Below are 24,050 nucleotides of genomic sequence, written 5' to 3' on the forward strand. Positions count from 1 at the left end.
TATGGAATGTGGATGTAGCTAATGTGAGCACCATTTTGTTGCTCATCCATTAATGCCCCTTCCATTGATTTGCTTGTGTTTTGGAGAGCAGTTAAGGGTCAACTACATACCTACCTGAAAACAAAGTGCTGGAGGAACTCAGCAGGTCAGGCGGCATCTGGAGAGAGAATGGACAAGTGGTGTTTCAAGTCTGTTTCCACGCTGTAATTCTAAACTGAACTAAACTAAAAAAAATCCCAGAACCCAAATGAAAACAAGGATATTATTTAGGATATTCGTAAAATGTGCTGGTCAGTCCAGACACTGATTTTGGTTGCACAGAGGGAGCAGTCCACCAATATCTGTTTTATGAATGATTTATAATTTTTAAGAGTTCATTAGTCTACATCATGAACAGGAACCGAGCCATGATCCATGTCAGAACATACTTAATTGTTTCCTTTTTCTTTCTTTCAGTCAATTGGCATGTTGCAGAAATTTATTAAGGACAGTAAGATCTTGGATGTTCCAAACCTGAAGGACTTCTGCTCTGCTTTGGTGAAGAATGAACTTGGAACGCCAGAATCTTCACTGCGGATCGCTCCGGACAGGCCTATCCAACAACGCACCCTGATTGAAATAATAGTTCACGCAGCCTTGGTTTTGCTCTGCGGGAATAGTGCTCTGTCATCTCCACTCTGCAAACTTGCCTTCAATCCTTCAGAAATGAAGGTGAGAAATCCGTGGGCACATAATGCTCATGCAGGGATTGCTGTACCCATGTCCTGCACTTAGTTCTTGGTCTCTTAGTTAACTTCACTTAATATTGTCAGTTAAGCTCATCATTAATCTTGTATTAAGAAGGAACTGCAGATGTAGGTTGACCAAAGAAGGGCGCAAAATATTGGAGTAATTCAGAATGTCTGGCAGCATCTCTGGAGAACATGGATAGGTGACATTTCGGGTTGGGAACCCTCTGGTTAATCTTGTGCGTTCCCTATTGATAAGGATAAATTTACAGGAATGTGGGAAACGAGCAAAAGGTGGTAGTTTATAACCCTTGCATAGAAGGTTGGATCGCAACCTTGGTAGCCTTTTGAATGAATGAATGAATAAGTTTATTGGCCAAGTATGTGCACATACAAGGAATGTGCCTTGGTGCTCCGCTCACAAATGACAACACAAACGTACAGTTAACAATTAAGAATAAAGCATAACCACATCAAAACAATAAGGATACAACATTACGGTCTAAACATATGGGTGAAAATAAACCAGAGCAAAAAAGAGACTCCAGGCTTTGGTTATTGAGCAGAACTACTACTCGTGGAAAAAAAGCTGTTTTTATGTCTCAACGTATGTGCCGAAATAGCCTCTTTTGTTTTTCGTCATCCCGACTTCATCATCATCATATCATATATATACAGCCGGAAACAGGCCTTTTCGGCCCACCAAGTCCGTGCCGCCCAGCGATCCCCGTACATTAACTATCCTACACCCACTAGGGACAATTTTGTTTATACATTTACCCAGCCAATTAACCTACATACCTGTACGTCTTTGGAGTGTGGGAGGAAACTGAAGATCTCGGAGAAAACCCACGCAGGTCACGGGGAGAACGTACAAACTCCTTACAGTGCAGCACCCGTAGTCAGGATCGAACCTGAGTCTCCGGCGCTGCATTCGCTGTAAAGCAGCAACTCTACCGCTGCGCTACCGTGCCGCCCGTGACTTCATTCCACTGTTCATGTTTATGACTTTTGGTAATAAAATTAACAGGTGGCACAGTGGTGCAGCTGATCGAGCTGCTGCCTCACAGCTCCTTCAGGTTCAATCCCGACCTCGGGTGCTGTCTGCGAGGAATTTGCAAGTGCTCCCTGTGGTCACATGGGTTTCCTCTGGGTGTACCTGCATAGCAAAGACGGGAGGGTTTAATTGGCCTCTGTAAATTTCCCTCGTGTGTAGGGAGTGGATGCAAAAGTGGGAAAACATGGAACTAGCATGAACCTGTGATCAATGGTGGCAAGGACTTGGAATGGCCTGTTTCCATGCTGTTTCTCAAAACTAAACTCAACATTATAAAAGAGACACTGTTCGTCCCTTGTCTAAATGTTTTAAGTACTGCGTCAACTTCACTGCAAATTTTTGTTCATGCATCTTTTTATGGAAATGCTTTTGCTGTAGCATAACTCATGGCTATGGAAATTATTTAGTTATTGGTAGTGACTTTCTTTCCTTGCACTTAAAGCAATCTCTGCCCCTTCCACAGCCCCAAAATTAATGTATCTCCATTAATTAATCTCCAAAGATTTACGGATAGATACAATTGAGGCATTGAAGAGAATTTTGAATTGGCATATGGGTGTGCAGGGAATGGAGGCATACGATTAGGTAAAGGTAGATAAGAGATGGTCTTGCCATTATGTTTAGCACAGACATTGTGGGCTAAAGGACCTGTTCCTGTGCTGTCGGTTAATTGGCTTGGGTAAAATTGCAACTTGTCCCGAATGACTGTGGTAAATTGCAATAAATCATTGTGACACAGTTTATTTGTTTAATTTGTTAGAATGCTTACTTACCAACCATGCCTGAAGATCTTAGGGGAGAAGCTCGGTCTTGGTTTGATGAAAAACTGGATTGGTACAGTAAGTATCCTCAGTCTTTGCTTCTTGAAGTCTACCAATTTCCTCGCCCTAAGCATTCACGTACAGATGAAATCCAAAAACGTTTTCTTCCATTTAAGCTTGTGAAGTGCGCACTTACATTTCCCACTATAAGAGATAGGGGCATAAAAATGTGAACAGAAATGACATTCAAGTTTTTGATTAGTAAGGACATCAAAAGCTTATGGGGAGAAGGCAGGAGAATGGGGTTGAGAGGGGGAAAAAAATCAGCCATGATCAAATGGCGGGGTAGACTCGATGGGCCGAATGGCCAAAATCTGCTCCTGTCATAAGGTCATAATATTAAGCATGAAGGACCCCCATCTTTATGTGAAGAATGATTTTTGTGCACGCCACCTCAGACAAAGGACCTGAGTAATGAGGAATGTGTCTTCACCACATTTAGGAGTCCGGCATTAGCTGACTCTGGAAAAGGCTAATTCGCATTGCAAGATTGCAAAACGGCTTTGAGGTTTTTCCATTGTAGCCACGGTAAACCTTTCCTCATGATGGAGCTCGGAATGCAATGTCTAGTTTTGCTAATGAACCAGCGTGCCCATTCGAGCTGACTCTGTCAAACTAGACACTCACTGCTGGGGATGTTGGCCATGCAGTAATAGAGGTTCCAGGGAATTTGAAGGATTTTGTGCAAGTCAAGTGAGAAAGAGAGTCAAGAGTGTTCAATGTGTCATGTGCACTGAATAGAACAATGTTAATAACCTAAAACAAAACGAAAGACCAAAGTCCCGAGTGCGACCAAGGCAAATCCTTGTTCGAAATTGTTCACTTTAAAAAAAATAATATACTTCGTACTGAGCCGAACCAGTAAGTAACAATGGAGTGTTTCTCAATATTGTCCTTGTTTCATTTCTGAAGTAACTGGTGCTTTATGCATTCCTGTGTAGGTTGCAGATGCGGTGAACATATCCCAGTGGGTGAGGTGAGAGCCCAGGTTTATTACTTCAAGATTAGGATGTGATGTAAAATTCAATTGTGCTTAACTTGCATAAATAAAGTGTTGCACCGGTTTTACTCATTTAATTGCATTGGTGTGAAAGAACTGCATTATTACAGGCCAGCCCCCAGGTAACAAACGGGTGTAGATTGCAAATATCCTTGAGTCGATCTTGTCCATAAGCAGAATGTACACAAGCATCATTTGATATGGCACCTTCAGAGTATAATTATGAAGGCCTCAAATGCATGTAGGGTGGCACAGTGGCGCAGCAGTAGAGCTGCTGCCTTACACCTCCAGAGACCCGGTTCGATCCTGACTAGGGGCGCTGTCTGTACAGAGTTTGTACGTTCTCCCTGTGACCACGTGGGTTTTTTCGGGGTGCTCCAGTTTCCTCCCACGCTCCAAAGACATACAGGTCTGTATGTTAATTGGCTTCGGTAAAATTGTAAATTGTCCCTCGTGTGTAGGATAGTCCTAGTGCGTGGGGTGATTGCTGGTCGACGCGGACTCGGTGGGCTGAGGTGCCTGTTTCTGAGCTGTATCTCTAAGGCCTAAAGTCACATAAGAATGAAAAATCACTAAACAGGAGAGAGATAGAGAACAAGTTCTGCCATTTATACGAACAAATATATGCATGTATGTCAGGCTTTTGAATGCAAGGATATTGGGGGAGCTCGCTCCACATAGGACTGTCTGTGGGTCAGGGGTTTGTAACCTAGGGATCGCCTGTATTCATTGCTTGCTCTAGTCTTAATTTCAAATTGACATCGTGTGCACACATGTTTTTATGTAGAGCTAGGTGTGCATGTTTATGTATGAAAGGGGTTTTTATGTGAATTGGGGGTGTGGGAGGCTTTTTTCCCCTTTTGGCACCTTGTATCAAATGTGATCATCAGCATTGTTGCAGACTGTGGCAAACCTTTCACTCTTTGCTTTGAATGTGCTGCACTTGCTGTTTGCTGCTGGCTCCCTCTGAGTGATTATCATGTTGATAATGCAGCTTCATTGTTCTCTCTGTCGAGCAGAGTCATGTTGACTAATAGCCTTGTTATCATTTCATCGACAGTGTGGGAAACCCGTGCAGACTACTCGATGCCCCAGCTGTGGTGTATCTGTTGGTGGAATATCTCACCAGCCTACTGATGGATTTACACGTATAACTAGGTATGTGATTTTGCACCCTGTTTGTAAATTGCCTCAGTGTAGACGAAAGGAACTGCAGATGCTGGTTTACAAAACAAAGCATCTCTGGAGAACACGGATAGGTGATATTTTGCGATGGGCCCTTCTTCAGGCTGATTGTGGTGGAGGGGGGTGGCGTTTGATGGTGGTGGTGGTGGAAGAAAACTGGAAGAGGGCTGGGAACAGGACAAAGTCTGGCAAGTGATAGGTGGACAAATAGACAGGTGTAGATAGGGCTGGAGTCTTTGTTTCTATCTTCGGTGTGAACCAGCATCTGCAGTTGATATAGGTGAGGTAGCGTTTTAATCGACAGATGGTCGGACAAAGTCCAGAGATGAAACGCCAAAAATGTATGAGAAAAGATGAGAAGATGTGTGAATTGTGAAGCCAGAGTAAGGGAAATAGGTGGAAAGGATAGGGGGGAAAGGAAAGGGAAAAAATTGGGTGTGCATTCAGCAGGGGTACAAGGAGGAAAGGGAGTAAAAGTCAAAGTTAGCGGTGGTGTTTGTAGGTTAGTTACCGAAATCATCTCTGACTTTTGTCTAACCATCTGTTTATCAAAAACCTCCCTCACCCGAATCCTCCTATCAATTGTCATGCCCCAAAAGATAGACACAAAGTGCTGGAGTAACTCAGCGGGTCAGGCAGAATCTCTGGAGAAAAGAAATTGGTGACGTTTTGGGTCAAGACCCTTCATCAGACTACCTTGCCCCCATTTATCTTTCAGCTTTTTCCTACTCCCGCCACCACAGTCAGTCTGAAGGGTTGAGATCCGAAACGTTGTTTATCCGCATTCTCCAGCTAAGCTGCCTGACCCGCTGAGTTACTCCAGCACTTTGTGTAAATTACCTATTATTCTGCTTTCTTGGGCCTACAACCAAGTCACCATAAATCCTGTGCACCGTCATCTTCTGGATTAGCCAAGCACGGGGCAAATTATCAAGTACTTTTGATATTGGGAAATACAAGGAACTACAAATGCTGGATTTTTTTTTTTTTATAGACACAAAAGTGCAAGAGTATCTCAGTGGGTCTCAAGCAGCAAATCTGGAGAACATGGATAGATGTGGACACCTCCATGATCTCCAGAGATGCTGCCTTCTGGCTAAGTTGCTCTTTGTGTCTGCCTTTGATAACATTTCCTTTATCATCGCCTTTGTATCTTAATAAAAAGGTGAGAACTGAGCACTTCTGAAATGGTAGGAAGTTGGATGTAACTTGGACATGCATGATTCTAATTTTCATTTTAAAGTTTAAAAAAGTCTGACCATCCTGTAACTTACAGAAGATGTTGTCACGTGGCAGCCTTTGCCCCTTGGTGCAGGAAACCAACCTCCATTATTCAATTAGCCTGACCCAAGTAATTTGGTTTAGTTTCGAGAAGCAGCACGGAAACAGGCCCTTCGGCCCACCGAGTCCACGCTGACCAGCAATCCCTGCACATTAACACTATTCTATACACACTGGGGACAATTTACAATTTTACCAAGCCAATTAACTAACAAACCTGTATGTCTTTGGAGTGTGGGAGGAAACCAAAGCTCCCGGGTAAAACTCACACAGGTTACAGGGAGAACATACAAACTCCGTACAGACACCACCTGTAGTCAGGATTGAACCCGGGTCCCTGGTGCTGTAAGGCAGCAACTCTACTGCTGCACCACTGTGGTACTGAGCAAGGGTAGGTGAATTGGTGAAAGGCCCACATCCTATGGAACAACTGATGATCAGGGCTTTCTTTACTCACCGGGTTTCTGTTTCCTTTCTAGTCCCACAGCACAAAATGAGACTGGTCATGTCTTGGGACCTGCGTCGCAAAGAGATCAAGTTGTTGCCCCTGATCGACAGATGACCCCTGTGGCATTCCTGCTACTACGAACACTGACGCATGTGTCAATGATGCTTGGAACAGTTCACCACCATCAGGTAACTGGTTCTTTCCATTAGTTTAGTTTAGTTTATTATCTTGCACCAAGGTACTATGAAAAGCTTTTTTGTAATTATGTCACCCAAGGCCATGATTGAATGTCAGAGTAGACTTGATAGGCCGAATTGTCTAATTTTGCTCCTATAACATGAAAATATCAGGGTTTAGGGCATTTCAGAGCTACAAGTCAGCTCTATGTTTGGCAATAAGTGTTCCATTGCATATGATTGAAGCATTCTTCTTTTGTCAACCCTTGCAGATCATTAAAGAAATTATTAGACCTACGGTGTCAAATGTGTCAAACTTTTTGTGGGCCCATCTTCAGAAAGATTTGGATCAGCTTGGAAAGTCACTCGGGAAGAACATCGATGAAGTAGCCATCTGCATTCACCTGGTTGTTGACCGACTGCTGAATCAACCTGAAGGTATTAGTGAGGGAACCTTTGCTTGCTGTGGTCAAATCACCAACAATAGAGGGGCAGGATATCACTTTAGACTTCAGGTATACAGCAAGGAAAGGGTCCGACATACATACACTTCTTCGTTCATATAAATGGCAGAACTTGTTCTCTCTCTATTCCTCTTCTATTGAGTCATTTTTCTTTCTTATTTGACTTTAGACTTTAGAGATACAGCACGGAAACAGGGCCTTCGGCCCACCGAGTCCGCGCCAGCCAGCGATCGCCACGTACACTAACACTATCCTACACACTGGGGACAATTTACAATTGTACTAAAGCCAAGTAACCTGCCAACCTGTACGTCTTTGGAGTGTGGGGAGAAGCCTGAGCACCCGGGGGGAAACCCACGTGGTCACGGGGAGAGTATACAAACTACGTACAGACAACACCCGTGGACAGGATCGAACCCGCGTCTCTGGCGCTGTAAGGCAACGACTCTACCGCTGCACCACTGTGCAAAATACCAGCTAGTGTCAGGAACAATCACCTGCAGCCCCATAGCGGATGGCAAATCCACCCCGTCAGTCTCATGTGCATGTATGGGCTGTACATAAGTTGGGCATTCGTAAACTGGGGACGACCTGTCCATAGCAAACTTTATACTGAATTATAATCTTCTCTGTGATCTTGGCCTAGAACGATCAAGGAGGTGGAATGACGACCTATCAACAAAGAAATCCAGAAATGATTGGGAGAGCCAATTCATCAAATCTATTATTTCTCCACTATTAGAGGTTAGTTATATTACCGCATATATGACACATGGAACTGCAGATGTTGGAATCTTGTGTAGAACATGAAGTGTTGGAGTAAGTCAGAAGGTCAAGCAACATCTTTGGAGGACAAGGACAGGTGACAATTCGGGACCCTTTCTCAGGCTGATTGTGGTTGGGCAGAGAAAGGAGATGGAGAGAAGGAAGGATCAACTCCATTTTATTGGAGTTGATGCACACAGGAGGATGTCGTTGAGTATTTTAAAGCGGGGATCCCTCAAAATCCAGGCTGCTGCTTTAGCACATTACTGCACAGATGTTGCTTCTTTAGATGATGTATAAAACAGTCTCTTAGATGGACATTTAAAAAAAAAGTCAAAATTTGCATTCTTCCCAATAGTTATTCTTCAACCAACATCTCAATCAGATAAAGACATAAAGCGCCGGAGTAACTCAGCGGGTCGGGTAGCATCTCTGGAGAACATGGATAGGTGACGTTTTGGATCAGGACAAGAAGGGTCTGAAGAAGGGTCTCGACCTGAAATGTCAGCTACCCATGTTCTTCAAAGATACTGCCTGACCTGCTGAGCTTCTCCAGCACTTTGTTTCCTTTAATGCAAGTATAAAGTTAGACAGTCAAAGAGCTCTACAGCACTAAAAGAGCCAAACTTGTCCATGTCAATTAAGTTGGCATTCCAGCCTAGTCCAATTTGTCTGTGTTTGGCCATATCCCGATAAACACTTCCTATCCATATATCCGTCCAATATCTATTAAAATACATAATTATATCCGCTTCTTCGTTGTAGATATGGATTATCCCACCATTGTGCACTGAAAATTCAATGTTAGTTTAGTTTCAAGATACAGCGTGGAAAACGGGCCCTTTGGCCCACCTAGTCCGCACTGATCAGCAATATTCTAACACTATCCTACACGCCAGGGACAATTTACAATCTTTAAACGAATGGTTAATTGAAGCCAATTAACCTACAAACCTATAAGTCTTTGGAGTGTGGGAGGAAACCGGAGAACCTGGAGAAAACCCACGGGGAGAACATACAAACTTCGTACAGACCGCACCCGTAGTCAAGATCGAACCTGGGACTCTGGCGCTGTAAGGCAGCAGCTCTACTGCCGCCCCAAATTCAAAATGTGATTTCAAACATTGTACTCCATTAGCACTCAGTAATGATGAAGCGTGTACCCAAACTACCCCTTCCCCAAGTGTACTTTGCTGGTAAATGTTGATGGTACTGAGCCTGGGATGCTTTCCCCTGTTCCTCTACTCCTCAGAACATTGATAAAAGGTTGCCAGAAGTAACCAGGCAGATGAGTATCGGTGGGAGTCCAATTGTTAAAATGCTGTACGGAGATCCATCGGATTTTCTGACCTTTCCCCGCGACACTCTGGATTGTTCCTCTGCTTGGAAATGTCAACGTCGGACATGTATAGAGAACTTCACTCACATTCTCGAGCAAAAGGATGGAAAGAAAGTGACCCCTATTCTGTGGCAATTTCTTCAAAAGGTAATTGAAGTGCCTTTCTTCTGATTTACTCATGAGGGAGGAAGTTCTCAGTGAAGGATTGCAACACATCAGCTTTAGTGCACAAAATTGCAGCCTTCAAATCACACACTGTTGCAGGCAGGCAGTGTATTACTGCTCCATCGTTGGGTCTCTACCCTGGAGTTCCACAGCCAAAGGCATTGAGGGAGAATCTTCACCTTTGCATCATTGTCTTCTCAGGGGAATTTAGGGATGGACAATAATATTGCACTTGCCAGCGACACAATTATCCTGTAAAATAGGTTTTTAATAAAATGCTGTTTCCCAGGATCCAGAATTTAAAAGTGGTATTAGTTCTACCCGTTCGTAATCATTAGGTCTGTTTCTTGGTGCTTTGTTTCCCCTCCAGCTGAAATAATTGGTCTTATACTGGCATAACTCAATTATGAACCTCAACTAATTGTCACCGCTGCTTTTCTGCAATGTACAGATTGGGTCAGAGTCTGTCTGAATAAATAAGATGTAGCCTTTCCAAATATTAAATGTATCACTGTATCCCGTCAAAACTGTAGCCGAACCAAACATTTGTATAAAACGATGACACGTTAGTTTTGTGAACAGAGCCTAGAGATGCTGCATTCTTTAGCAATTACCTCACCAAACTTTGAGAGAGATTTGCACTCTCTGGCTTGGATCTCTTTCATAATTATTCCAATAATATAAGTGATGCTCCTTCTGCATAACACTCAACTTTCTACGTTACACGTGATACACTTAGATCCATTCCCGCAACATATTCTGGCTGACATCAACTTATTGTACACTGATTTTTTTTCTGTGATCTTGGCCCTACTTGGTCTACATAATTTTGCAATTCACTCATGTAGCAAAAAATAAATAGGAAGATGGTGAAGGATGCCTTTTTTTTTGTGATTAGACTTTCTGTGCTTGTCAGATGCAGGATTTTGGAGCAAAATCTGCTGCTGGCAAGACTTTTTTGTCAATGAAATAGCAAAGATTTTATTATGTTCACTAACTGTTAAATGGCACATAAAATGTTACGGGCATATTTAGGAGTAGTGTCTTTGTTGTCACTGGTGCTAAAACATCCAGTCTTTTTATTGTTTCTTCGTAGTCTACAGCACAGAAACAGGCCCTTCAACTCACCTAGTCCACATTGAGCAATTTGCAATGTTCTCATTCTGGGCTAGTCTGAATGTTCTGAATGATATTCTGTTTTAAAACTGTTCTAATTTGTTTCATTGGGTTGTTTAAATTAATACTGACTAGCTAATTAATTTATTGCATTGTATGGGAGGCGCATTCCCAATCTCGTTGTACACCTGTACAATGATAATAAAGATATATTGTATTGTATTGTAGTCAGATGTGCCAGCATTTGACCCACATCACTCAAAAACCTTCCTATACATATACCTGTCCAAATGTCTTTTGAAAGTTGTAATTGCCTTCTATAGCTTCCTCTGGCGGCTCATTCTACATACAGACTACCCTCTGTGTGAAAAAGAGTGCAGTGTAGGATCACCCGGTTCATTCCCGGGATGGCGGGACTGACATATGATGAAAGAATGGATCGACTGGGCGTGTATTCACTGGATGTTAGAAGGATGAGAGTGTATCTTATACAAACATATAAAATTATTAAGGGATTGGACAGGCTAGATGCAGGAAAAATGTTCCCGATGTCAGGGGAGACCAGAACCAGGGGTCACAGTTTACGAATAAGGGGTAGGCCATTTAGGACTGAGATGAGGAAAAACATTTTCATCCAGAGAGTTATGAATCTGTGGAATTTTCTGCCACAGAAGGCACTGGAGGCCAATTCACTGGATGTATTCAAGAGTGAGTTGGATGTAGCTCTTAGGACAAACGGAATCAAGGGATATGGGGAGAAAGCAGAAATGGGATACTGATTCTGGATGATCAGCCATGATCATGTTGAATGGCAGTGCTGGCTCGAATGGCTGAATGGCCTACTCCTGCACCTATTTTCGATGTTTCTATGTTCCTCAGAAATATCTCCCCTCTTACCTTCAGCCTATGCACTCTAGGTTTAACATAGAAAATTGGTGCAGGAGTAGGCCGTAGACCTTCCTGTTTAAGGAAACGTGCTTGGACACATTTAACATTTGGCCTTGTCCAAGCCCTTAATCTCATGGGAGACCTAGACAATATCAGGGAGGTTGAAATCTCCCACTAATAATACGCCATTATTTTTAAAGCTATCTGCAATCTTGTTACACAACTGCTATTCTAATTCTCACTGACTAATGTGAGGCCTATAATACAATCCCCCTCAAAGTGATCAATCTCTTCTAGTTTCCAAGTTCTGCCCATACTGATGCGATAACACACAAAGATGCATTTCATAACAATCCTTAATTTCCCCTAGAAATGTGTGATTAGGTGAGTTTTTCCAACAATTTAGAGATATCACCATCACTGAACTCACTTTGTGTTACAAAACATATTTAAGTACCCGAAATTTAATTCGCTGACCACAACGTGTATGTGGATCCTTGGTCTATGTTTCTGAACCTATAATAAAAAATCCTACTTTGATAATAATGTATACCCTATTTTCTAGGAGCGATATATTAGGATGCTGAAGTATTTGCCTGATCTTATTGAACTTCAGTACGAGTTAATCAGGATATTCCAATGCACCTCAAGTGTGAAATCAAATAAAATTTCTCAATTTCTTCAACAACTTCCTGCAGGTAAAAGTTCCTTTTTTTAAATAATGCTAGCCGTATTAACCTGCGAAATAACTATTACCTACATGGTACTATGAAAACAAAGGCGATGTATTCTGTGCAAAAAGTTTGAAATTGTTTGACAGTATGCTTCTGTTTAACTAACCTGCATGGTGCCTGTCTCTGAGATACGTAAAAGGCATAGAAAAGAGTAATGGGGCAATTTATTGGTAGCACAGCAGCGTTTAAAGATGAGGGTCAGTTTAGTTTACCAAGGTACAGTGAAAAGCTTTTTCTTGCGTGCTAAATAGTCAGCAGGAAGATAAGATATGATTAACAATCAAACCATTTACAGTGTATAGACACATGATAAGGGAATAACGTTTAGTGGAAGGTAAATCCAGCAAAGTCTGATAAGGATAGTCCGAGGCTCAGCAATGAGGTAGATCGTAGTTCAGCTCTGTTCTCTGGTTGTGGTACGATGGTTCAGTTGCCTGATAACAGCTGGGAAGAAAGTGTCCCTGAATCAGGAGGCGTGCGTTTTCACACTTCTGTGCCCAGTGCCAGCGGGTGGGATTAGGCTGGGGGCAGTCGGCATCGCCATGAATGATACTAGGCTTAATTTTGGCTTATTTTTATACTCGTAGGTCAACAAGGCCAACAGCACAACTTTGAGAAATGCATCAAGATTTTCTTACAACTGTGGAATGAGTTGCGACAGTTATTGGCAAAAAATAGTGAGTGTGATTTTGTTGTTGGCTCCACTTTACATTTGAATCTCCTTCTGTTGGATGGATATTGGGCGGTAACACCGTTCCTGACCTGCCGTCACTTCTGACCAATTTTTACAACAGTTCTCAATTTGCTAGTGCAGCAGAGTTCCATGTACATCCTCTTCAATCGATGAAGTTGTTACCTAAATCTCAAAGCACCCCATGTAATCATACAGCAGTGTACACTTCTGACATTTAAGTGCTCTTGCAATACAACTTGGTTCAAGCATTGATCAACCCTATTCATGACAAACTATTTTCATACCGCAGAGCTAGGTTGTCTTAATGCATGGAGACTAATGGTTCAGCTCACAAAAGGACACCGTGTGCTGGAGTATCTCAACAGGTCAGGCAACATCCTTGGAGAACATGGATAGATGACGTTTCGGGTCGAGACCCTTCTTCGTCTGAAGACATTTTACAGAAGCCGTTTAACCTGCGCGTCTTTGGATTGTGGGAGGAAACCCATGCAATCACAGGGCAGACATTCAAACTCCGTACAGACAGTACCCATAGTCAGGATCAAACCTGGGTCTCTGGCGCTGCAAGGCAGCATCTCTACCACAGCGCTCAGTTCTTCAGTAAAACCCAGTGAAGCCGTGTTTATTTAGCACTGATTGAGGTGTGTTTTTATTTTTTTTGTTTTTCAGATCCTGCAATCCCACAAGAACTGCATCAGGATTTAACTTTGGAGAGTCCCATTGAAGTTCTGTTGCCCCAGCAACAGGGCCTGGGTCTTTGCACCACTACACTAACCAAGTTTCTCATTGGGATTCAAAATGATCTCATTGGGGCCGTGAGTGAGCGCAAGAAGTAAGCACTTTCCTGCTTCTGTTTCATGTGGATGATGGACGGTCAATGCAAAGAAAAGGCTCAAACCCCCACCCCCCCCTGCCTGCCTCCCTCCCAACAGCCACCCCACCATCACCACCGCCACCACAGGGAATGAACCGATGCAGTACCGATTAGGTGTCGTCCCCACATAATACTTTCTGGAGAGTATATCAGCCAGCACATTTTGTGGGCCCAAATCGGATGGACACCTAGCCAATGGATTTAGAGTCAAACAGCGTGGAAACAAGCCCTTCGTCCCGACTTGCCCACATCGACCAACATGTCCCTTCTACACTCGTCCCACCGGCCTGCATTGGGCCCAAATGCCTCCAAACCTGTCCTATCCATGTACCTGTCTAAATGTTTATTAAACATTGCAATAGTACCTGCCTCAACTACCTCCTCCGACAGGTTATTCCATGCACCCACCGCCCTTTGTGTAAAATAAAAAGTCACCTCTCGGGTTTCTATTAGATCTTCCCCCCCCCCCCCCCCCCTCCTCATCTTCAACCTATGTCCTCTGGTTCTCGAGTCCCCCACTCTGGGCAAAAGAGTCTGTGCATTTACACACACACACACACACACACACACACACCACCCCCCCCCCCCCCCCACACACACACACACACACACACACACACACACACACCCCCCTCTCTCCCCCTCTCTCCCCCTCTCTCTCCCTCTCTCTCCCTCTCTCTCCCTCTCTCCCTCTCTCCCTCTAACTGGAATGTGTGCAGGACATTATGACCTATTGCTTATCCATCAGTATTATCACTGGTGGACGCAAAGTGCTGGAGTAACTCTGCGGGTCAGGCAGCATCTCTGGAGAAAAAGGATGGCTGACATGCCGTGTCGGGACCCTTCTTCGGTCTCCAGTCTGAAAAGTCACCCATCCTTTTTCTCCAGAGATGCTGCCTGACCCGCTGAGTTACTCCAGCACTTTGCGTCTTATCTTTTGTATAAACCAGCATCTGCAGTTCTTTGTTTCAACACTAAGTATTATCGCTGGTACTTTAGGGTGAAAAATCATTGCATTTATGTACAATGTATGGGTTATTTATATTTCCTGGTAGATTGTCCATTAGCCCAGAGGCAATACTTGATGCACATTTAATTCTCTGCGACCCTGAGAAGGACCTCATCCCACTTGTGCTGTCGAACTGCCAGTACACGCTGGAGAAAGGGCAGGAGACATTACCCGAGTACGATGTCAGGAACATTGAGAGGCAACTCATACGACAGTTCCTCAAAGGGAAACCAACGATAGTTGATTCGGTAAGTTTGTTTTTTAATTGTAGAATTCTGTTCTGCCTGGAGGAACGGAACCAATTCTGGGCACCATATCTGGCGAGGGTCCAGACGAGGTTTACGAGAATGATCCCAGGAATGAGTGGATTAACTAATGATGAGCGTTCGACGGCACTGGTCCTGTACTCGCTGGAGTTTAAGACAATGAGGAGGGACCTCATTGAAACGTACCGAATAGTGAAAGGCTTGGAGAGAGTGGTTATGGAGAGGATGTTTCCACTAATGGGAGAGTAGGATTAGAGGTCATAGCCTCAGAATTAAAGGACGTTCCTTTAGGAAGATGAGAAGGAATTTCTTTAGTCAGGGGGTGGTGAATCAATGGAATTGTTTGCCACGGAAGGCTGTGGAGGCCAAGTCAATGGATATTTTTAAAGCATAGATGGATTCTTGATTAGTACGCTTGTCAGGGATTATGGGGAGAAGTCAGGAGAATGGGGTTAGGAGGGAGAGATAAATCAGCCATGATTGAATGGCGGAGTAGACTTGATGGGCCAAATGGCCTAATTCTGCTCCTACAACCATAATTTATTTTAAACATTTCTCTGTTACAGAAAATTCCCAAGTTTGTATCGAGGCGTGAAAGAGATTACTTAACCATCTTTAAGGAGCTGAAAACCAAAATACCTCAGGTAATAACTCGGGCCTGGTCAAGGTGGGCCGAATGGCCTGTTTTCACACTGTATTACTTTATGACTCAAATTATTTTGCACAAACAAATTCGATTTTGTAACCCAGAGGCCAGACCCAAAAACTGCAAGAAAAATAATTGCTTTGTTCAATATTTGCAACTCTTTGCAGCCTTGTTCGTAGTGTAGCTGCACTGTCTTCTGGTTCAATCTTACTGTCAGTGATACAAAAAGGTGCAGCATGTTTCTGACCTCTATTCTGGGTTACCTGCATGGTGGCGCAGTCAGTAGAGTTGCTACAACCTGACTTATGTGGCGGTGTGGAGTTTGCACATTGTCTCCATGACCACACCAATTACCTTCGGGTGACCCGATACCTGCCCGCGACACAAAGGCAGGTTAATTGGTCAAAGTAAATTTTCCCTCGTGTCTAGGTCAGTAACAGAATCTATAGAGTCGAAAAGCCAAACATTAGAGGACGCAGCTTTAAGGTGAGAGGGGCAAGATTTAAGGTAGACTTACCAGGAGCGTATATTTTACAGACAGTGGTAGGTGCATTGAATGTGTTGTCAGGGGCGGTGATGGAAGCAGGTATGTTAGCAACTCTGAAGAGGCATTTAGACAGATGCATGAATAGAGATACAGACCATCAAGAGTGAAGAGTTTTAAAACAGAACAATGAGATTCTTGCAGCAGCATAGCAGATCGGTAAACACGGCATTCATAGATAATTCATTAAGTAAAATAAAGTACTATAAATTAAAATTAAAATAATATTTGTAAAAACAAACAAAAGCCCAAAATTCCTATTGCAACCATCCCTAGTGCAACTACGTAGTTCGTAGTTTGGGTGGTGTTTGTAGTGTTCAAGAGCCTGATGGTTGTTGCGAAGAATCTATTCCTGAACCTGGACGTTACAGTTTTCAATCTCCTATCTTCCTGATGGCAGGAGTGAAATGAGAGTGTGACCAGGGTGATGAGTGTTAGTTTAAAATGTCATCATGGTTAGGCGATAGACAATAGGTGCAGGAGTAGGCCATTCGGCCCTTCGAGCTAGCACCACCATTCAATGTGATCATGGCTGATCATTCACATTAGCATGTACATCATGGGCCAAGGGGCCAGCCCCTCTACTGTGGTGCACTGCTTTATCTTCTCTACAGTGTGCAGATCGACTCATTAAGCATCAGCAGCCATACCAGAGAATAGCAACGAAATGTAATGCAATATTTGTTTTCAAATGAGCATTAAGTGCACTCTGCAGCAATTGTGGGCTGGATCTCTTGGGCTAGCTGAATGACCTGTGGCAGACAGTACACACTGCCAACTTGATGTTGGACAGAAAGTTTGAGATAAACTAATTTCATCTGCCTGTACATGATCCATATCCCACCATTCTCTGCATATCCATGTGTCGACCCAAAAAAACAATTGGAACGATAGACATTTATTGATCAAGCTATTCATGGCAGTCTTTTTTTTTTTTTACAGTCCTTTTGTTATTTTCTTTCTAGCTGTCTCCCTCTGCTTGCCTGTTGTATTTGCAGTTGGTTCATAGTCAAGCTTCCAACCATGCGGAATGGGTGTAAGCAAGAGGCACACGACAGTGCAAACCCTCCAAACCTTCTGCATTATTAGCACCCAGACCAATATAGCTCTGACTACTAACATTCCACCAAGCTGATTGTAAGAACATGGATTTCAAAAATATTGAGCCCTCTGTTGATCATTTTCTCCCTTCTGTCCAGAAAATATTGTCGCACTCAGTCTGCACTGCAGTGACTGCATCGCTGAAGTCCTACAGTGACATCTGCGATGCTCTGGATATAATTGAGATTCTGGTTGGATTCCTCAATTCCGTAGGAGGAGCCCAAGATAACCAGTTGCTTACCTATCTCAAAGAAACCTTACGGATGGATCGGCGAGTGTTAGCCTGTGTCAGCAAGGTGTGTATTTTTGTGGTTGCTATCACAGTTAATATCTGCAAACGGTTCTATTTGATTGATTGAAAGATACAGCATGGAAACAGGGCCTTCAACCCAACCCACCGATCAACATGTCCCATCCTCCGGCAGCTCATTCCATACACCCACCACCCTTTGTGTGAAAAAGTTACCCCTCAGGTTCCTCTCAAATCTTTCCCCCCTCACCTTAAACCTATGTCCTCCGGTTCTCGATTCCCCAACTCTGGGCAAGAGATGCTGTGCATCAACTCGATCTATTCCTCTCATGATTTTGTACACCTCTTTCGGATCACCCCTCATCCTCCTGCGCTCCAGAGGATAGAGTCCCAGCCCACTCAATCTCTCCCCAGAGCTCAGGCCCTCAAGTCCTGGCAACATCCTCGTAGATATTCTAGGCACCTTTTCCAGCTTGACAACATCTTTCCAAAATACATGGTGCCCAGAACTGAATACTTTACTCTATGTGCGGCCTCACCAATGTCTTGTATGACTGCAACGTGATCTCCCAACTTCTATACTCAATACTCTGATTGATAATGTTTCATGTTACCACCTTATCAGCAAGCACACCTGGAAAGTTACACTGCATGTAGATTAAACATGCATGAGAGTACAAAGATCATATGATTCTGCAGCATGTTATCTGCAGTTAATGTCAATACTGCCACACGCAAACTTGGCCTATATCACCATAGTAGCTTTCTTTTGCATTTCTTTTGCGTTTCTCAGGCTTTTGTATCATTCAGGATGTTTTTGTTCCTTTTCTGCTAGGCTTTTGTAGGGTGCAGATTGAAGCATGCCATCTCCCTTTGGCAACTTCTGTCGTCTTGGAAATCCGAGGTCATGCTCAGCACCGGAAAGGTAAGAATACGGACAACTGTATTCATGTTATCAACACAATTATTAAACAGAAGCAACATAAATTGCAGCTTAGATAAGGGAATAGCACATAAATCAAGAAATGATTTATTGAATGATTTGCAGATGGAAACTCATATCCAAGAATCTCTCCATTCGCCTTTCACGCTCTCCCTACCTCTCAGTCCCCCTCACACACACTCTCTCTCTCTCACCATTTCTCTCCCTCACCATCTCTCTCACCACCTCTCTCACCATCTCTCTCTCCCTCTCCCCCTCCCTCTCTTGCTTTCCCTCTCTCCCTCTCGCTTGCTCTCTCTCTCTCTCTCTCTCTCTCTCTCTGTCACTCACTCTCTCCAACTCTCTGATGTCTTTTCTATTCAACTTCCAATAAAAACCTCAGTTGGCGCAATGTTGGGGGATTTTCATTAAGTTCCTTTGATGGGGAAATGCTTATCAAAGGAACATTGCAAATTAGCAGTTAATGTTGAAAGAGTTTATATGAATAGAACAAACCCATCAGATTATGAATATCAAGGAAACATTGAGGATCTGTTTTTTGTGTGAAATCATTTATGAAGCCTCAGGAATGCTAATTATACAGTACCATTGATTTTATTTTGTTTTTGAAACACTGATTTATGACACTTTGTTACACTTTGAACCTCAAGCTGCCTCGTAGAAATTGCTGCTTGAGTTAAATTAGTTTAGTTTAGTGATACAGAGTGGAAACAGGCCATTTGGCCCGCCATGTCCACGCCAACCAGCGACCCCTGTACATTAGCACTATCCTGCACACTCGGGACAATTTACCATTTTTACCAAAGCCAATTAACCCATAAACTTTGTACGTTTTTGGAGTGTGAGGGGAAACCGGATCTCCCGGAGAAACCCCGAGTGGTCACAGGGAGAACGTGCAAACTCCATACAGACAGCACACGTGGTCAGGATCGGACCCAGGTCCCTGGCGCTGTAAGGCAGCAACTCTATCGCTGTGCCGCCATGATGTTGTTGCCGGGGTCAAGGATGTACCATTTCAACGAGATCAAATCTTAGTAAAATAAGTCCTTGAACAAATTACAGATAAATGTGCCATATATTTACATGAGGACACCATTCTGTAACCAGGGAATAAAGCACTCACAGAACAAGCTAACGTGCTCAAATACAAAGTATTAACATGTGAGAGACGGGCAGTGGGTTAACTGAGTCCATCCATGTGGTGCTTGCACTACACACAAGACATCTGCTATCTTTGCTTCCAATGCATGTATTCAGTCCTTTCACTTTAGCTATAACCTTGAAGTTAGCCACAGTATTCACCCCGTGACAGCAGGTTCTGTTTGATTTATCGTTGACTGTTTTATATTTATAACGTCCTATTGCGTCCTATCATGTGATACAAATTAGTCAACTAAACCCTCGGAGTTGCCTACGGTTCTTTTTACTCTGAAGATAGACACAAAAAGTTGGAGTAACTCAGCGGGTCAGGCAGCATCTCTGGAGAAAAGGAATGGGTGATGTTTCGCGTCGAGACTGAAAGTCAGGGGAAAGGGAAACGAGAGACATAGACAGGGATATGGAGAGATATAGAACAAATGAATGAAAGATGTGCAGAGATGTAACGATGATAATGGAGACAGGCCAAGTTTTCTGATCCATTGTCCCGACAGGACCCTTTCGAGAGGATTCCCGAGACTTATGCAGAACACTTGCATCCCGCTGAAGAAGAGAAGCTGAAGACATTCTTTGCAAGTACAGACATCAATGCATTCATCTGGGAGCTCCATGAGATTCTGATGCTGAAGACTGCTCAAAGCAACGAAGATAACTTCCGACCTGACTGGGGGTAATGTATACCAGTAGTTCCAACTTTGCTAGAGGGAGAGAGGATTCAAATGCTTGGTTCCTCCACATCTGGAGCAGATATTAACTTGGGCGGACAAGTGTACTTTCAATCCACTTCGATTAACGTTGACACAGAGGTCTTGCATTAACAGCAGATGTGTGTGTACGACCTCACAAATAATCCCCCTAACAGCCACCACTCACCCTGTCTGTGGAAGAGCCTGCAGATCCCATATGATGTACGATGAGCATTTGACGATACTGGACCTGAGATTGCTGGAGTTTAGAAGGATGAGGGGGGGATCTCATTGAAACGTACCGAATAGTGAAAGGCCTGGAAAGAGTGGATGCGGAGAGGATGTTTCCACTGGTGGGGAAAGTCTCGGACCAGAGGGCACAGCCTCAGAATAATAGGATGTACCTCTGGAAAGGAAATTAGGAGGAATTTCTTTAGTCAGAGGGTGGTGAATCTATGGAACTCATTGCCACAGATGGCAGTAGAGGCCATCATTGGGTGTTTTTAAAGTGGAGATTGACAGGTTCTTGATTAGTAAGGATGTCAAAAGCTCGGGGAAGAAGGCAGGAGAATAGAGTTGAGAGGAAAAGATAGAACGGCCATGATTGAATGGCGGAGTAGACTTGATGGGCCAAATGGCCTACTTCTGCTTCTATGACTTATGAACATAACCCAAGTAGATGGTGATGGTAATGACTTGATGGCAGTGCACTTGGCTTAATTCACAACGCTCCTCTGTCTGAGCTAAGGGTTTGATGAATCGAGTCCCACTCGAGAACTTGGGTTACAACTTGAGTTACAACAGTTTGGATTTTCACCCTGGGGCAAGGCCGAGTGCTGCTGCAATCTCATGACATGTTGAACTGAGGCTGTCTCGGGTGGATATGGTGCAATTGTGAAGAACAGGGAATATTTCCCTTGTGTCCAGGGCAATATTTACCGTCCAATCAACATCTCTAATTCTGATTCAATATCACATTTGCTGTTTATGAGAATTTGCAGGTCGAAATTAGCCAACAGTTTTCCCATATTACAACAGTGACTATACAAAGTTATTGGCTGGAATTAGGCTTGGTGGGCCTTTATTCACCTTACAGACCAAACTGTCTGATGGGCTCCCCTTGTTTAACATGAATTTTCTGTAATTCATTGACTGTGAAGCAGGTTGTGATTTGCTGTGCTACATAAAAGCAAACCTCTCTTCAACGCTCATCGTTTGTCTACAGCACTTGTTTTTGTTTTTCTTCCAGTCTTAAAGATACCATTTCCATATACCTGGACTCCAAAGGTATCGACATCCTCCCAGGAATGGAACACAACCTTCCCGATGAAATAACTCTGGCCAAAGCCATTCATACCTGGAAACTTGCGGTGGATTTCAAGAAAACCATTTGACAGTTGCCGCTTGACCATGTGTATGACTGATGATAAACTGAGAGAATTCCTGTTGGTAATGTTACATTGGAGTCCTTATTCAGTGCTCCAATGTTTTGCACTATATATTCACAGCGGCTCCTTGTGAATGTATTATTTTGCAACATTAGTGCTGCCAAGTATAACTTTTTCGAACCTTGTAGAAAATTGTATAATCACATCGGCAGGTTGTACAATGGGAAAGATTCTTAAAGTGGATATTGAAACTTACAAAGAAAGTTCAGCGTTGTGCAATTTTAAATGTGCTATTTAGTAATTTAAATAAAGAGCTTGACAGTTTACAAAGAACGGTAACCTGGGACCAATTTTGCAAATTACTTCAGTGAACATGTGCCACTCTTTGGCACCAGGGTTTTGCATCGAAGTCCCAGAAAAATACTGAGTGCATCGGTTTCCCAGTCAACTTGAGAGTAAATTATTTCCCTTCACACTATCTATATAAATAATTTCCTTTCTGTAAAACTCAAATGTGCTTGTGTTTTTGGAATTTTGAAAAAAGCAAAAGAAGCAAAAATAGCAAAAGTGTATAAAATCATGAGGGGAATAGTCTCTTGTCCAGAGAGTAGGGGAATCGAGGACCAGAGGACATAGGTTTAAAGAGAAGGGGGAAAGAATTAATGGGAATCAGAGGGGTAACATTTTCACACAATTGGTGGTGGGTGTATGGAACAAGCCTGCCAGGGGAAGTAGTTGAGGCAGGGGACTATCCCAACGTTTGAGAAACAGTTAGACAACTACATGGAGAGGACAGGTTTGGAGGTGTATGGACCAAACGCGGGCAAGTTGGGCCAAAGGGTCTGTATCCACGCTGTATCATTCTGACTCTATGACTCTAAATACAGATGCTGGAAATCTGAAATAAAAGGGAATAGGTGGCCCAATTGTTCATATCATCATATCATATCATATATATACAGCCGGGAACAGGCCTTTTCGGCCCTCCAAGTCTGTGCCGCCCAGTGATCCCCGTACATTAACACTATCCTACACCCACTAGGGACAATTTTTACATTTACCCAGCCAATTAACCTACATACCTGTACGTCTTTGGAGTGTGGGAGGAAACCGAAGATCTCGGAGAAAACCCACGCAGGTCACGGGGAGAACGTACAAACTCCTTACAGTGCAGCACCCGTAGTCAGGATCGAACCTGAGTCTCCGGCGCTGCATTCGCTGTAAAGCAGCAACTCTACCGCAGGCAGTGAAGAAAGCCAATGGAATGTTGGCCTTCGTAACAAGAGGAGTTGAGTATAGGAGCAAAGAGGTCCTTCTACAGTTGTACCGGGCCCTGGTGAGACCGCACCTGGAGTACTGTGTGCAGTTTTGGTCTCCAAATTTGAGGAAGGATATTCTTGCTATGGAGGGCGTGCAGCGTAGGTTCACTAGGTTAATTCCCGGAATGGCGGGACTGTCGTATGTTGAAAGGCTGGAGCGATTGGGCTTGTATACACTGGAATTTAGAAGGATGAGGGGGGATCTTATTGAAACATATAAGATAATTAGGGGATTGGACACATTAGAGGCAGATAACATGTTCCCAATGTTGGGGGAGTCCAGAACAAGGGGCCACAGTTTAAGAATAAGGGGTAGGCCATTTAGAACGGAGATGAGGAAGAACTTTTTCAGTCAGAGGGTGGTGAAGGTGTGGAATTCTCTGCCTCAGAAGGCAGTGGAGGCCAGTTCGTTGGATGCTTTCAAGAGAGAGCTGGATAGAGCTCTTAAGGATAGCGGAGTGAGGGGGTATGGGGAGAAGGCAGGAACGGGGTACTGATTGAGAGTGATCAGCCATGATCGCATTGAATGGCGGTGCTGGCTCGAAGGGCTGAATGGCCTACTCCTGCACCTATTGTCTATTGTCTACCGTGCCGCCCTGGTAGAAATGTTGTCTCTCAGTCCCAGCGACCTGGGTCCAGTCCTGACTTCTCGTGCTGTCTGCTGGAGGTTGCACCTTCTCCCAGTGTCCACACGGATTTCCTCTGGGTGATCCAGTTTCTTCAGGATAAGGGGGAAGTCTTTTAGGACCGAGATGAGAACGTTTTTTTTCACACAGAGAGTGGTGAATCTGTGGAATTCTCTGCCACAGAAGGTAGTTGAGGCCAGTTCATTGGCTATATTTAAGAGAGAGTTAGATGTGGCCCTTGTGGCTAAAGGGTTCAGGGGGTATGGAGAGAAGGCAGGTACGGGATACTGAGTTGGATGATCAGCCATGATCATATTGAATGGCGGTGCAGGCTCGAAGGGCCGAATGGCCTACTCCTGCACCTATTTTCTATGTTTCT

The 24,050-nt window shown here is 43.6% G+C and overlaps 1 protein-coding gene across 6 annotated transcripts in view; it reads left to right on the forward strand.

The window, feature by feature from the left end:
- Window positions 1–23,355, forward strand: part of LOC144594591 (E3 ubiquitin-protein ligase rnf213-alpha-like) — a 141,337-nt gene extending 117,982 nt beyond the window's left edge. For all 6 annotated transcript variants that reach the window (XM_078401331.1, XM_078401326.1, XM_078401328.1 and 3 more), the window contains 17 exons: window positions 457–711; window positions 2,546–2,624; window positions 3,548–3,582; window positions 4,667–4,764; window positions 6,552–6,708; window positions 6,969–7,134; window positions 7,807–7,904; window positions 9,178–9,411; window positions 11,999–12,131; window positions 12,755–12,844; window positions 13,531–13,693; window positions 14,791–14,992; window positions 15,577–15,654; window positions 17,400–17,597; window positions 18,387–18,476; window positions 20,147–20,322; window positions 21,588–23,355. In XM_078401331.1, the coding sequence (XP_078257457.1) occupies window positions 457–711; window positions 2,546–2,624; window positions 3,548–3,582; window positions 4,667–4,764; window positions 6,552–6,708; window positions 6,969–7,134; window positions 7,807–7,904; window positions 9,178–9,411; window positions 11,999–12,131; window positions 12,755–12,844; window positions 13,531–13,693; window positions 14,791–14,992; window positions 15,577–15,654; window positions 17,400–17,597; window positions 18,387–18,476; window positions 20,147–20,322; window positions 21,588–21,732 (2,397 nt within the window). In that variant the 3' untranslated portion in view covers window positions 21,733–23,355. The remainder of the gene's footprint in view (window positions 1–456; window positions 712–2,545; window positions 2,625–3,547; window positions 3,583–4,666; window positions 4,765–6,551; window positions 6,709–6,968; window positions 7,135–7,806; window positions 7,905–9,177; window positions 9,412–11,998; window positions 12,132–12,754; window positions 12,845–13,530; window positions 13,694–14,790; window positions 14,993–15,576; window positions 15,655–17,399; window positions 17,598–18,386; window positions 18,477–20,146; window positions 20,323–21,587) is intronic.
- Window positions 23,356–24,050: the final 695 nt, after the last annotated feature.

The sequence above is a fragment of the Rhinoraja longicauda genome, chromosome 6 (assembly GCF_053455715.1).
Source record: "Rhinoraja longicauda isolate Sanriku21f chromosome 6, sRhiLon1.1, whole genome shotgun sequence".
Taxonomy (NCBI): Eukaryota; Metazoa; Chordata; class Chondrichthyes; order Rajiformes; family Arhynchobatidae; genus Rhinoraja; species Rhinoraja longicauda.